At 38.3% G+C, this 15982-nt stretch overlaps 1 protein-coding gene across 11 annotated transcripts in view; it reads left to right on the top strand.

Annotated features, from left to right (window-relative positions):
- Positions 1-15982, top strand: part of LOC120920819 (ryanodine receptor 3) — a 692572-nt gene that overhangs the window by 191022 nt on the left and 485568 nt on the right. For 7 of the 11 annotated variants that reach the window (XM_040333152.1, XM_040333150.1, XM_040333148.1 and 4 more), the window contains exon 4: positions 4290-4310. The exons of the other annotated variants lie outside the window; for them this stretch is intronic. In XM_040333152.1, coding sequence (XP_040189086.1) covers positions 4290-4310 — 21 coding nt within the window. The remainder of the gene's footprint in view (positions 1-4289; positions 4311-15982) is intronic. 11 annotated transcript variants of the gene reach the window in all.

Raw genomic sequence — 15982 nt, 5'->3', positions numbered from 1 at the left:
GGGGGGAAAAGAAAAAGGGTGGGAGAGAAGTGGAAGGGTAGGGGAGACAGGAGCGCCTGAGGCATTTGTTGAAAAAGTGTGCCACAATGTCCTAAATTGTTAGTCAACAGGTATATGATGTTTTATCCAGGGCATTCAGAACTTACAGAATTTGTGCATGGAATAATTTACCAATGCTGAGAGCTTTTGCTTTGTCAAGTACCAAGACATTTTGCACCTGAGTTAGGCCATAGAGGGCACAATTGATATTTACCCCTTAGCTAAAGTTTGTTTAGCAGCTGTTGAAAAAAAGGAAGTAGTGACATATTTTGGTAGGTTTTATCAATTATGAACCAAATGTTGTCAGCTAGTGTTTGCTCTAATGATAGAATTGTGGAAATGTATCTGTCAAGGCCAATAGAAAAAAAACGCTTACTTATTCAACATTGGCATACTAGAAAAACATTATGTAAAACAAAAATACAGTGGTATTACATATAAAAGATGGATTGTAATTACATCTAGACATGTAGTTCCTCTTTTTACTTTCAGACTTTCGACCGTAAAGCCAGGTTCACACTGATGGAATTTTGTGCAGTGCTTCTATCGGCATTTTACATGTGGTTTTAGGTGTGCTCCCATTGACTTTTATTAGACTGTGTGTCTTCTGAAATCACAACAAAGGTGCAGCATGCGGGACTTTGATGCCCTTTCAGGAAAACACACAGTCTGTTGTTTGTGTAGCATACTCTATTGGCCTTATTTCAGGATCCCTTAATTGAAACATGCATGTTTATCAGGAATTCTGGCATCAGCCTTGCTTAGAAGCTGCATAAATGTTGTGGGTTAGTACCTCACAAAGGATCAATGGAAGAAACAGGCCAAGCAATGGCAATCTGTATATAACGCTCAGTATAGGATTCCTTTCAGTTTTTTGTTGCTTGATAAATAAATAAAAAAAAAAAATAGTAAGAGCAACATTCTTAGGTAAAGCTTAAAATGTTGTATGGTTTGTATGTTTTTTTAACAAAGTTACAGAAGTCTGGAGCTCATGCATATTTTACATTACGTTGATATGCCTAATTGAAGTGTAGATGTCTTTTGTATAAAGTTTTCTGTGCCAGCTGTCCAAACTGGTACTGTGAGCAGTTTTATATTATCATTTTCTTTCAGCCAAGAAAAAATAAAAAGGGAATTTTCTGGAACTTTCCCCAAGATTTACACTTGAGTTGATAGAATGTGTTGAGGATGCAATATCAGTGTCATGAAACTTCCTGCAATATGTCTTAATTTATCTGCCTGTGGAGATTTATGGTACAAATGGAGAAGCAGCAGTAGGCTTTTTTTTTAAAAAAAGGGCCCCAGGAGCCATGTTAGAAAGTTATGCCTCATACACACGATCAGGAAAACTGTGAGGAAAGCTTTTGGCTGGGAATCCCGGCCGCGTGTATGCTCCTTGCAGTTTTCCCACAGGGAAAACTGCCCAAAAACCGCCGGACAAAAAAAGAGAACCATTTTTTTTCCTGCCGGGAAAACCGGCGGACTTTTTCCCGGCGGTTCTTGGCAGTTTTCCTATGGGAAAAACTGCGATGGAGCAAACACATGGCCGGGATTCCCGGCCAAAGATCCATCGCAGTTTTCTGGTCAAGAAAACCGGCCGTGTATAGGGGGGAAGACTGATCTAGCAGGTTCTCGGCTTTCCCCTCGGGATTTCCGACATGAACTTTCCCCATCAGAAATCCTGCCAGTGTGTATGGGGCATAAGTCTCTGCTTAAAAATCTATTGGGAAGAGCATTTTCACAGTAAAATATGTTATAGATTTTAAAGTGACAGTGAAGTACCATATACATTTAGCCACAAGCTTTCCTTCCACCATTATTCACAGATTTATATAGATAGCAAAAAGTATTGCAAGAAAAAAAGTGATCACCTTAAGAACTATTATTTCCCATTAAAGAGGAGGGGGTAGATCCACAAAGAAATTACGCCGGCGTATCTACTGATACGCCGGCGTAATTTCAAAATTCCTGCGTCGTATCTTTGTTTTGAATCCTCAAAACAAGATACGACGGCATCTCAGCTAGATCCGACAGGCGTACGTCTTCGTACGCCGTCAGGTCTAAGATGCAATTTTTCGGCGTCTGCTAGGTGGCGTTCCCGTCGTAATCTGCGTCGAGTATGCAAATTAGCTATTTCCGACGATCCACGAACGTACGAACGGCCGTTGCATTTTTTTACGTTTCCGTTCGGCTTTTTCCGGCGTATAGTTAAAGCTGCTATATGGTGGCGTACTCAATGTTAAGTATGGCCGTCGTTCCCGCGTATAATTTTGAAAATTTGACGTCGTTTGGGTAAGTCATCCGTGAATGGGGCTGGACACCGTTTACGTTCACGAAACCAATGACGTCCTTGCGACGTCATTTGGAGCAATACACCCTGGGAGTTTTTATGGACGGCGCATGCGTAGTTCGTTCGGTGCGGGAACGCGCTTCAATTAAATGAAACACGCCCCCTACCTGCCGAATTTGAATTCCGCACCCTTTTGCCGCGAGAGATACGCTACGCCGCCATAACTTATGGCGCGGATTCGTTGAGGATTCAAACCAACTAAAAGTCAGTTACTGCGGCGTAGCGTATCTTAGATGTATGTGGATCTGCCCCGAGGTATGGTAAATATGTATAATATATATATATATATATATATATATATATATATATTAGCAAGTTTCTGTTGCATTTAAATGCTTTCATGCTTTGATATTACCTGCAGAGATAAACACAGTTAGGCCTATTTACTACAACAATGCAATGAACAAAAATTGTGGTCAATGCACATTAACTTGAATTAGCCAAATTAAAGAATGCAGGATTTTATTAACATATGATACCCATTTATGCACAGCGTTTTTTTTGTGTGTGTGTGTTTTCTATTATGCCTATTCTAATATATGTAACAACAACCCATTTTTTGTGTGTGGGGTGCTTATTTCCTTATCAACAAATGTGTTCTCTTCTTTTGCTTATGTACTGTATAAGCTAGAAGATGGTACATGTTTATCGAAATCGTTGTATTATTGATAGTAGGTGTTATAAGCTAATTTTACAAGAGTTTTGTTATACACTACAAATCTTTATCCACTGAGCAATCTATTGAAACACATTCCAAAGAAAGCAGAAAAAAATGCCAGGCCCTAGCAAATGTCAAAAGACAGTTCCATAAAAGCCGATATACTTATTGAGAAATGCACATGGTAATTCACATAGAAAAATCTTTGTATATGACTTTATGAAGTGCATATTTAGGCAAATGTTTTTAGTTAGTAGAGCCTACTGTATGTCAGAATTCTCTATTTTTACAAAAAACGCTCACCGGAAAGACCGCAAAAAGACTGTCACTATAAATGATCACAGAGCTTATTCAAAAAAATAAGTGTGTGTGGTGTGTTTGGGGACGTCCCACATGTGACAACGTTGTCAACTATGTTTTTCTATATGTTAAAGTTCTTAAATTGTTGATATTTCTTGAATAGAGTATTTTACTTATTTATAATAAGCAATGTGATTGCTTATGTGACTGTCTCTTTGCAGTCTTTCCCACAAGCGTTTTTGTAGTTTAGTTGTCCAGTCGTAGGATCACCCCAGAGAATGAGCACATATTAAATTGACACCATATTTAAAAAAAAAATGGTGTGCTTTTTTTTTTTACTGCTGACTACTGTATATTATAAGTAGAAAAGAAAGTGGTGGAAAAATCGAAAAATTTGAACGTTGCCAAAAAAATGTTCTGCCTTTGAAAAAAAATATTTTTCATCTTAGTAGTGCCTATTTAATAACTTTGAGGCTTTGCTATTTTCAATTCATTAATGATAAGTTACATGTTCAATGACAGTCTGGTTATTTATTTATTATTTTTTTTTTACAAAAATCAGGCTATACTGATATGATTATATTAGAAAGAGCAAGCAACTTCACAGATCCAAGCCACACACTCCTCACATTACAGGACTGAGGCTTATGTGCACCGGAATACACTACCACATTTATGCTGGCACTCCTAGAAATGAAAAGATAGGATCACAGGAAATGGATAGTTGTATCAAATGGGATTCATTTTGTTCCTTTTGTAAATTAATCTTCTGTTGTTTATTATTAGTTACATGCATTTTGTTGCTGCATATGAGTTTAAGATGTTGCAAAGAACAATGATTTTATTTTAAAGAATAGTGATTTCATCACTCTGTGATCTTAAAATTCTCTGCAGAATTATCAAATTAACATTTGCTTTATGATTTTCTTTTTACTTTGATAGACTAGTGACCTCTCAAGATGGGTATGTTGTTCTCCGTCTCTTGCCTTTATCCAAGATTTTTTTTTCTGCATGGAGATTGTGACATTTTCAATTGAGAGTACCTAGCCCAACATCTGTCATTGTCTATTTTTAAATCACCATGTAATGTCAAAGCAAAAGAGGAAAATAGTCCTGTGAAAATATTGTATGGAAAAATTACATGCCTTTATTGTACTATTATATTTAAATTCAATATTAACCAAATACCAAGAGTTTTAATCGACATTGGGGACACCATTGCATGACTAATGTCGCGTACACGCTATCGTTTTTCGGCATGAAAAAAAAAAATTTTGTTTTTCAGCATGTCCAAAACACAATGTTTTTCCAACTTCATCATTAAAAACGATGTTGGCCACACACCATCGTTTTTGAAAAATTATGAACAAAGCGCGGTGACGTACAACACGTACAACGGCACTCTAAAGGGGAAGTTCTATTCGCCTTTGGGCTGCTTTTAGCTGATTCCTTGTTAGTAAAAGACGATTCGCGCTTTTTTGTCTGTTACAGCGTGATGAATGTGCTTACTCCATTATGAATGGTAGTTTTACCAGAACAAGCGCTCACATCATTTTTGCCCACACATGATCATTTTTAACAACACGAAAAATTACATTTTAAAAAACGACGTGAAAAAATGCAGCATGTTCGAATTTGTTTTTGTCGTTTTTCAGAAGCCGAAAAACGATGTGAAGCCCACGATCATTTTAAATGACGTTTTTAAAAACGTTGTTTTTTTTTCATGCCGAAAAACGATCGTGTGTACGTGACATAAATGCCAAATGGACTAGTTGGACAGTTTCAGTTTCATTCTTTATTTTTCTGTAGCCACCCTGGCGGTATGATTATGTCATATTTTTGTGTCTCAAAGTGGTACATTGTTTTTCATAGAAATTTGGCGTTTTTTATTGTAGGCCTGTAATTCTTAGTATTAACTCACTTAAATCTGTCCAAACAAGAGTCTAGTAGACATCCCAGGTAAGATAAAGTTTGAAACACAAAATCATGAATTATAATATAATAAATAACTATAAATAATTATACAAAATAATAATATAATAATAATAAAATAAATTTCCTCATGATTCACTATTGCTCAATTCTGCATGGGTCTTCAAACTACGGCCCTCCAGATGTTCAGGAACTACAATTCCCATCATGCCTAGTCATGTCTGTGAATGTCAGTGTGTTACAATGCCTCATGGGATGTGTAGTTCTACAACAGCTGGAGGGCCGTAGTTTGAGGATCCCTGATCTAGCTGGTCCCAAACCACTTTTGACGTAACGGAACACTTTTTGGTTGCCATAGACAATCTCAAGTTTTCAGGCAGAAAAAAGCCAGAAGAAGTCCTGTTTGCAGTTTGCAAGAAGCCATGTGGGCAACACAGCAAACATGTGGAAGAAGGTGCTCTGGTCAGATGAGACCAAAATTTAACTTTTTGGACTAAAAGCAAAACGATATGTGTGACATAAAACTAACACTGCACATCACCCTGAACACACCACTGTGAAACGTGGTGGTGGCAGCATCATGTTGTGGGGATGCTTTTCTTCAGCAGGGTCAGGGAAGCTGGTTGGAGTTGATGAGAAGATGGATGGAGCCAAATATAGGGCAATCTTAGAAGAAAACCTGTTAGAGTCTGCAAAAGACTTGAGACTGGGGAGGAGGTTCACCCAGGACAACAACCCTAAACATACAGACAGAGCTACAATGGAATGGTTTATATCAAAGCATATTCATGTGTTAAAATATCCCAGTCAAAGTCCAGACCTAAATGCAATTGAGAATCTGTGGCAAGACTTGAAAATGACTGTTCACAGACACTCTCTATCCAATCTGATAAAGCTTGAGATATTTTGCAAAGAAGAATGGAAGGGACATACCAAAAAAGACTGCTGTAATTGCAGCAAAAGGTAGTTCTACACAGTATTGACTCAAGGGGGCTGAATACAAATGCACGCCACATGTTTCAGATATTTATTTGTAAACAAAAATTAAAAATCACAAATATGTGCCACTATGTGTTGGTCTATCACATAAAATCCCAATAAAACACAATTAAGTTTTTGGTTGTAACCGGACAACATTTCTTCAAGGCACTGTAAGGTTAAGTCCCAATTTTTTTTTTTTAACACTTTATACCTTTTTAATCTCGATTCCAAGCAAATGCCATGGTCCAAGGGTGTTTTGGAGGAGTAGGAATTGCCTCAATCTTACCAAACATGTTTAATATAGACATTATACATGTTTCAAATATGTATAAAATAACAAACTACTATTGTAAAAAAATTGATATATAAAATATAAAATTGTAAAATGATATACAATTAAACTTATACCCATCTGATACATTATATCCTAGCTTAGCAATCACTAATAAAACAATTATTGTAAAGTTCGAGAGACAGAGTATGTAAGTATAAATCCATTTTGTATCCTTACCCTATTTTAACCCCATCCAGGAGGGAAGCACCCTCTCCACACCCCAAAATTGAAGCGAGGAGGGATCCCTAGCATGGAGACGCCCATAATGGTTTGAAACACTATGATGCCGATATCCTTTCAATATATTTTGTATATGCTCACCAATTCTCTTTTTAAGAGTGCGTTTGGTGCGTCCTATATACATTAATCCACAGGGCAGTATGTACAGTGATGACAATTCATTATTTGATACCCTGCAGATTTTGTACGTTTGGACACTGACAAAAAAATAAAGGGTCTATAATTGTTATCATAGGGGTATTTTAAATGATAGTGACAAAAAAAACACGTTATAAATTGAGTTGTAGTTCAGTGAGTAAAATAAGTATTTAATCTCCTACCAATCAACAATAATTCTGGCTCCGACAGACTGGCTATAGTATGTTCTCATGTGGTACACAGTCCTGTCAATTTAAGAAGGTGCTCGTTATGTGTATAAAACAACCTGTCCACAGAATCCCTTTCTTTCATTTAAACCTCACCATAATAGGCGAGACCAAAGAGCTGTCAAAGAACATCAGAGACAAGAGTGTAGACCTGCACAAGGCTGGAATACAAGACCATCAGCAAGAAGCTTGATGAGATTGAGACAACTGGAAGAAAAAAAAAAAAAAACATCAATCACCCTCGGTCTGGAGCTCCATGCAAGATTTTGCATCATGGGGTAAGGTAGACCATGAAAAAAGTGAGGGATCAGCCCAGAACTACACGAGAGAAGCTTATGAATGATCTTCGGGCAGTTGGGACCACAGTCTCCAAACAAACCATTGGTAACACAATACGTGGCCATGGATTGAAATCCTGCAGCGCCCACAAGGTCGCCCTCTTCAAGAAAGCACATGTTCGGGCCTGTCTGAAGTTTTTGCCCATGAACCTCTAAATGATTCAGAGAAGATTGTGAAAAAGTTGCCATGTTGTTTCTCTGCTAAATGTACAGGCCAACTTTGCCGCATTGAGGGGCCAATGGATGGGGCCATGTATTGTAAAATCTTGGATGACAACCTTCTTCCCTCATCCAGAACACTGAAAATAGGTCATTGATGGATCTTCCAGCATGACAATAACACAAAACATGCTGCCAAGGCAACAAAGGAGTGGCTCAAGAAAAAGGGTCATGGAGTGGCCTAGCCAGTCTCCAAACCTTAATCTCATGGAACATTGATGGCGGGAGCTGAAACTTTGAGTTGTCAAGCGGCAGCCAAGAAAGCTTAAAGGGGTTGTCAATGTTCATCTTTTATTTTCTAAATTGGTTCCTTTAAGCTAGTGCATTGTTGGTTCACTTACCTTTTCTTTCGATTTCCCTTCTAAATGTTTTTTTTCTTTGTTTGAATTTCTCACTTCCTGTTTCTCCTCAGTAAGCTTTCCACCATCATCCGAGCGGTGGAAAGTCATTTAGAACAGCTTACTGAACACCTTAGGCTCTGTACACATGGTCGGTTTGGTCCGATGAGAATGAACCGAAGTTAAAATTTCATCGGACCAAACCGACCGTGTGTATAGACTATCGGTCTGTTTTCCTTCGGTCCAAAATTTTAAAACATGCTTCAAAACCGAATCGATGGACCGCTGCCCCATCGGACCAAACCGATGGTTAGTACAGAAAAGCATTGGTTCAAAACCTGCGCATGCTCAGAATCAAGTCGACGCATGCTTGGAAGCATTGAACTTCGTTTTTTTCAGCACGTCGTGTGTTTTACGTCACCGCGTTCTGACCCCATCGGATTTTGAACTGATGGTGTGTACACACATCAGGCCGTCAGGCCACTTCAGCGGTGAACCGATAAAAACGGTCCGTCGGACCATTCTCATCGGTTTTGTCTGACCGTGTGTACAGGGCCTTACTGAGGAGAAACAGGAAGTGAGAAATTCAGACAAAGAAAACAAAGAAAAATAACATTTAGAAGGGAAATCGAAGGAAAAGGTAAGTGAACCAACAATGCACTAGCTTAAAGGAACCTATTTAGAAAATTAAAAATGAACCTTTACAACCCCTTTAAAGTGATTGTAAATGCAAAATGTTCTAAATTAAAATAAAAAGTCTTCTGTATGCAGCAGCCCCCCTCAGCCCCTCTAATACTTACCTAATACTTACCTGAACCCCATCTAGATCCAGTGATATTGTAGGAGTGTCTCAGCTGCCTGGGACTCCCCTCCTCATTGGCTGAGACAGCAGCTTGGCACCATTGACTCCTGCTGCTGTCAATCAAAGCCAGTCAGCCAATGAGGAGAGAAAGGGAGTGGGCCAGGCCACGGCTCTGTGTCTGAATGGACAGAAGGAGCTGTGGCTGGGGTTTCCCATTTTTAGCAAGCTGCTTGCTGTGGAGGCACTCGACAGGAGGGAGGGGCCAGAAGAGCCAAAGAGGGACCCCAGATGTGGAGGATGGGGGCTGCTCTGGGCAAATCAACTGCACAGGCAGGTAAGTATAACATGTTTGTTATTTTCTAGCTAAAAAAAAAATGATTTTTAGTATCACTAACCACATTCTGCCCGGCCTATAGCAGAATGATGGCTGGTCAGTGGTTTCATTATCCTGACTGGGCACCATATGATTTCCAGCAAGATAAGCAGCTTGCGCGCGCCCCTGCATCTTCGGTCTCGGTAAAGAGCCTATGATGTAGGCTCCTTACCATGTGATCAGCTATGTCCAATCATATCGTAACCAGGAAGTGCCAGTTATTCCTCTATTCGCGCTGACAGGGCGTGAGTAGAGGACAGACAATCAGCGGCTCTCCTGACAGGGGGGTAATAATCAGGGCATTGATATTCAGTGCAGACCCATTAGCAGTGCCCACAAGGGATGCCAATCCATGCCCATCAGGGATGCCAATCAGCACCGATCGGTAATGCCTGTCAGTGCCTCCTCATCAGTGCTGTCTATCAGTGCCATCTATCAGTGGTCATCAGTGCTGCATATCAGTGCCACCTGTTGGTGCTGCATATTAGTACCTCATCATCAGTGCCACCTCATCAGTGCCCCTCAATGAAGGGGAAAATGTATCTAAAACATTTTATAACAGAAACAAACTTTTTCGAAATGTACTGTCTTTTTTTATTTGTTTAGCAAAAAATAAAAAAAACTGTGGTGATCAAATACCACCAAAAGAAAGCTCCATTTGTGGGAAATAAAATGATTTAATATGGGTACAAAGAGGTGAAAGTGCCCAGTATTGAAGTAGTTAAGGATTCAGAGAAGATCTATAAAGAAGAGTGGACCAAAATCCCTCCTGAGATGTGTGCAAACCTGGTAACCAACCACAAGAAACATCTTACCTCTATGCTTGCCAAAAAGGGTTTCTCCACCAAGTACTAAGTCATGCTTTGCTTGGGGATCAAATGGTTATTTTACTCACTGATTGGCAACTCAATTTATAACATTGTATCATGTGTTTTTGTTTTTTCTGGATTTTTGGTTGATATGCTGTCTGTATCATTTATTTTTTTTTTTTTTTTTTTTTTTTTTTTTTTTTTTTTTTGTTAAAGTGTATTTTGTGCGTGTACTCGAGAGAGGAGCTGGACTGCAGGAGTTGGGAGTAGGCAGGCCTCCCCCAGAGGCAATCTGCCACCTTTCTCCATGCCCCGGGTGGCAATGGCGGGTGTGTGAGGGGGTCCTCCCACACAGCCCGCCCTACCTGCTCCGCTTTGAAGCCCAACGGGGCAGAGGGACTCCCTATAAGGGAGTGAGAGGATTAGCCCGCTCAACCAGCCCCATTAGTCCTTCGCCTCTCTTTAGAGACCGCGTGGTCAATGTGCGTGTGTTAACCCAATTTAGAGTGCGTGTGTAGGAGTGGTGGTTTTTGTGGGAGGGGGGTGGGCGTACTAAGCACAGGCTTACCTTGCATAGCACACCCACCGGGAGCCGGGCTGAGACCACCAAACTCAATTCACATGAAGCCGAGACCGGGATCCGAACCTCTATCCTCTATAAATACACCTATAATAAAAAATATAGACCCTTCATTTCTTTGTAAGTGGGAAAACTTACAAAATCTGCAGGGGATCAAATAATAATTTTTCCCACTGTAATGTACTGTATATAGGATGCACCAAACACACTCTTAAAAAGAGAATTGGTGCAATTGGCGCTACTGTGGAATATTATTGGGTTAGTACTGATGATTTTTCACCTTTATGGATATGTGTATATTTATAGTATCTGAAGAAATTGTAGTAGTAAGGATGGTTAATAAATATACATTTTGGAGGACTAGGCTATCTGTCTTCATGCTTAAGCTGAAATAAATAGAAATTGTTAAACATAGGCAAAGATTTACAGTTTGGGTTTCATTGACTACTGTACTTAGCTGCTATTCTTTTTTCAGCCTTCATTATATCATAGTACCCACTAATTGAGCGCTGCTGCTATTCCTGTGTCTTTTGTTAAACCAATTGTAATATCTGGAAAACAAGATGATTGCAGTTAAGGTGCTCTCAATTGAAAAGAATTGTCCATCAAAGTCAGTAGTATGGTTTCTCTCCTTTTTTATTCTTAACTTTCTTTTTCACCAGTTCTTTACTTTGCCTGACCAGGTTCTTTCCTAGATGGATCTGTGTGCTGTCTGCTCCCTGTGTTCTAAAAATGTTTCTAACCAGTTTGCATTTTTTTTTTACGCACCAGGACATGAATGTCTCAGGATTAACCAACCAGTAAAGGCCTGACTCTGAGTTTGCTTTACAAATATACAATTACTTTTCACTTAAATGGAAACATTATACAAAAAATATTGTAACAGTCTTACAGCAACATTTGTATCTTACAAAAAAAGTTTAAAAACAAGTGTGAAATTATGTTTTGGTGATAGTGTTTGTGATATGAAAATGCTTATGCAGTATTAACAGATACTTTCTTTTTGTAACTCATGTTTATATCATACAAATAAACCAAATTAAATAATGTAAATCACAGGTAAAGAAATTAAAAATATAATTTGCAAAACCAAAGTGTGATTTACAAACAAACCAAATAGCCGGCTTATTGGTTATCTTATCTGTGTATTTACTGCAAACGTAAGAGTCAGTTCCCTGTTACTTTGTTGTACCATTGGCCATTGACAACCAAATTACTTGATTACAATGGTCAAGAATATGAGTGACTTTTCTAACTCCAAGAACATTTTTTTTTGCATACACCATTTGACTGCTGGACAAGATTTTAGCGAAAAAATAATTGGGGTATAACATACAGTATAACAATGCCATATGTTGAAATATGATTAAAACAATTCTCTTGTTAATATACTTTACATTTTTGGCTACTGGCATAATATGTAACTCAGCTTGTTTTTTAAACCAAGGGGTAAAGAGGGCATACGATTTCAATTGTGAATGCTGACATTAGTATCCAAATAATTTAGAATAGTAGAAGTATACTATATCTCTTCTAAAATGTAAATCTGTTTATTTTATTATTTGTCTTTTCATCAACATTTAACTGTCTTTAGGAGATTGTATGTTTCGTTTTTTAACAGTCTAAAATGATGCAACTAGCTCCGTTATATAAAAGCAGTCTCAATCATATTGCATTGTTAATTAAAATATAACTAAAGGCAAAATCGTTTCTTTCGTTTAGGACAGAGTTGAGAGGGATTAGAACACCTGTCAGTTTTTAGCGCTGTCTGTGCCCCTGTTAGGGAGATTCATCCTCTCTATTTGTCCTGTTTACCATTAACATTAAAAGTGAAACTAAAAGAAAATCGAAAATTCTGGGTTGTCCTAAGAAAAGCAAGGGCAATTTTCCCATGGGGACACTAGTTCTGGTGACCTGGGGGTCCCCAACGTATTCCCTTAATTTAGAAGGATTTCCTCTCACACTTCCTACTTTGGCTGTAGAAACAGGAAGTGAAGGGAAATCTCTCCAATGGAATACCGATGGCAAAAAATTAACCAACCCCCCCTTACTCTATCCAAAATGGAAAAAAAGTTCTACTTTAAACATTGCTTATTTTGTTGTAGTCAGCCATAGAAACTTGTGACATCTACCCATTGGTGCCCAAGTCATGGAATGCATTACCTTGAGTATTTACCATTCATCACAGTTGAGAACAACTGCTTTCAAATTCCCTCACATTGTTGTATTCTCTTGAATCCTTTCTTCTAATTGTTGCTCAAGTCCTCTGTTTGGTGTAATCCTTGGGGCTCACTTACTGAAACGTTATTGGCAGAATCATTTTCACTCAGTTCTGACCTGCCCATCTAGGCCTGCTGAAGTTTTATACATTTTACAACATCAAAGATATAACTTTTATAGCTTAAAGCGGAGTTCCAACCACAATTAGCATTTTTTAAATGTATGTCCTTTCCCATCCTGCGTTTTTATAATATAAATCTCGTCACTTACTATTTTACAATCCGCCGCCGATCCGCATAGATATTTAAAAAAGATAGTTTATAAAACTATATCTACACTGTTGTCATTTTGCTTGTGGGCATTGTGAAGCCTATAGGCACTTACTTCCTGGAAGTCTTGGATGGGGAGTGATAATTGGACAGCGCACTGCATCTTGGGAAATGATGACACACATTTCCCAGGAGCATTAGAATGAGATGATGTCAGAATCCTAGGTGGTTTCAAATTCAGATTTCATGGGACCGCATAGCAACAGGCATTTCCAGATGAGTAAAAAAAAAACATTTCTTTTTTTTTTTCCTTTTTTAGTTGTAAGCTGCAGTTTAAAGCAAAATTGTTTTTTGATGGAACCTCCACTTTAAGTAACCAAGAGTATATTTTCTTATAGTGCATATGGGTGCACTTAACAGCTTTTTTTTTTCAACCCAGAAAAATGTTGATATAGCAAAAAATAATATACGGGATTTCATGAAGTGTTCTGCATGGTATGCAGAAATATTATTACAAAGCTGTAACAATTCTGAAGCTAATGTGAAGGCAGAAGCAAGTCTTAGGAATACCTATTTAAAGACAGGGACCATCTACCTGGATTGGGTATTTGGTTGAAGTTCCACTGCCATTTAAAAAAAAAGAAGAGGTCTGTCCAAAATATGTAGACCATGATAGATATTGATAATGATGATGAGGGTTGAGTTGGATACTATAGGCTGGTATGCAATAAGTATATTAAGAAGAATAGAATCAGTAACCCCACTTGTATTTAAAACAGATGAGGAGAAAAGTTAATATGACTATAGATAAATAATGTTTTTTCAGGTACAATATAGTGTGGAACCCCTCCACCCCCTCCTTGTTTGCTAATTTCTTTCCCCTGGTTATTGTTATTGTTGGTGGGGTGTATGGAGGAGACAATGTGCAGGTTGAAGTACTGTACATAAAATGTAAATCAGTTGTCCGAATGTCTATGTTTATTGTACAATATCGATTCTAAAAAAGTATGGATGATGTGTAAAATCTAGATAGAAACAGAATGTAATGATTTGCAAATCTCCAAAAACATTTTTTATGAACAATAGAAAATAGAAAACATAACAAATGTTTGAATTGAGATTTTTTTTAAAAATAAGGTAATTTTTAATGTGATGGCAGCAACACCTCTCAAAAAGTTGAGGCAGGGCCACGTTTACCATTGTGTAGCATCCCCTCTTCTTATAACAACACTCTGTAAAAGTCAGGGAACTGAGGAGACCAGTTGCTGGAGTTCTGGGAGAGGAGTGCTGTCCCATTCTTGCCTGATATAGGATTTGAACTGCTCAGCAGTCCTGGGTCTTCTTTGCCATGGTTTTGATTTTAAGATGTGCCAAATATTTTCAATTGGTGAAAAGTCTGGACTGTAGCCAGGACAGTTAAGCACCCAACAAAAAAACAACAGAAGTGATCAGGTGCCTGCTATGGAGACCTATATTAGCTGCTGGTAATGACTCCTGGGAAGGAGTGTCGTAGAAGAGCTGCAGCAAATGTTCCATAAAGCGTTTAGACCCAGATATTACTCAGCGTAGATGTAGGAGAAACCTTGCAGTCTCTCAAATTGCATATGGATATCACCCTCTAAAGTTCCATAGTTAAAAGGTAGTTTATTGAAACATCAATGGTAAAACTTACATGAGGTCTGCCAACCCAGTGAGCCAGTCTCTAACCACATGTCCCAGTGACTGTGTGACCGTGCCTATCCTCAGATGGAAGGGTCCTGGATGTGTCTCTATGCCGGCCAGTAATGCCGTTGATGGTAGTGGCTTATTGGATCCAGAGGCAAGGGAGGTGGATGAGGTGGGGGAAACCCTTGTGCCATCCCGGAAACTTTGGACTTGGTTCACCAGTGATAACCTTTTCCAATGTAATGTAAAATAGCATTTAGAATATAAGCAGGCACCCTTAGTTGTACATGTGTCAGTTGAGCCCACAGGGTACTTTGATATGCCAGTCTCAACTTTTGCTGAGAAACCAAGGGTTGCCCTACAGCTTTCAATGTCCTGAGATCCCCTACAGGACATAAAGGTCACCCAACAACCAACACAGAGTTTCAGAGGGAGAACTAGCTCTTGCAAGCAATGAGATAAACATATCAGTGTTTGTTGGATTTCAGGCCTCCTAGAGAGTTGATGTAGGACTGAAGTATGGCCAGGCACATAAGAGTTCATACATGTAGTGGCTAAGTGTAAAACGGGGGTATTCCTGTGCAATTATGAGTAAATAGAGTTGCTCAAGGGTGCCGCAAACACCATAAGGGTCAAACAATACCCACGAAAGAATTACAAAAAAATCAAATAGTGGTGTTGCGCTCCCTTAAATAACATATAAACCTAGATATATGAATGCAGAGAGAATGAATTATATAAAATTATATAAATAAATATATAAAGTGCTGCTGCAAACAAGTGACTACAGGTGCAATGATATAAAGTGCAATGATAATAAATATTCAAAAATTTATAATAATTAGAATAAAAAACAATGCATGTAGAATTAGAAACAAATGGAAATAATGTCCATTGAGTGTAGAAAAAAGTACTAAGGTGCTGGCGAATCTCAGAAGGGGAAAATCACATATAACATATAAACCTAGATATATGAATGCAGAGAGAATATATTGTATAAAATTATATAAATAAATATATAAAGTGCTGCTGTGCTGCAAACAAGTGACTACAGGTGCAATGATATAAAGTGCAATGATAATATATATTCAAAAATTGATAATAATTTGAATAAAAACAATGTGTGTAGAATTAGAAACAAATGGAAATAAAGTCCATTGTGAGTGTAGC

This window comes from Rana temporaria, chromosome 13, assembly GCF_905171775.1.
Source record: "Rana temporaria chromosome 13, aRanTem1.1, whole genome shotgun sequence".
NCBI classification, from domain to species: Eukaryota; Metazoa; Chordata; class Amphibia; order Anura; family Ranidae; genus Rana; species Rana temporaria.
The sequence above is the reverse complement of the archived record's forward strand: the minus strand, read 5'-3'. Positions and strand labels throughout refer to the sequence as shown.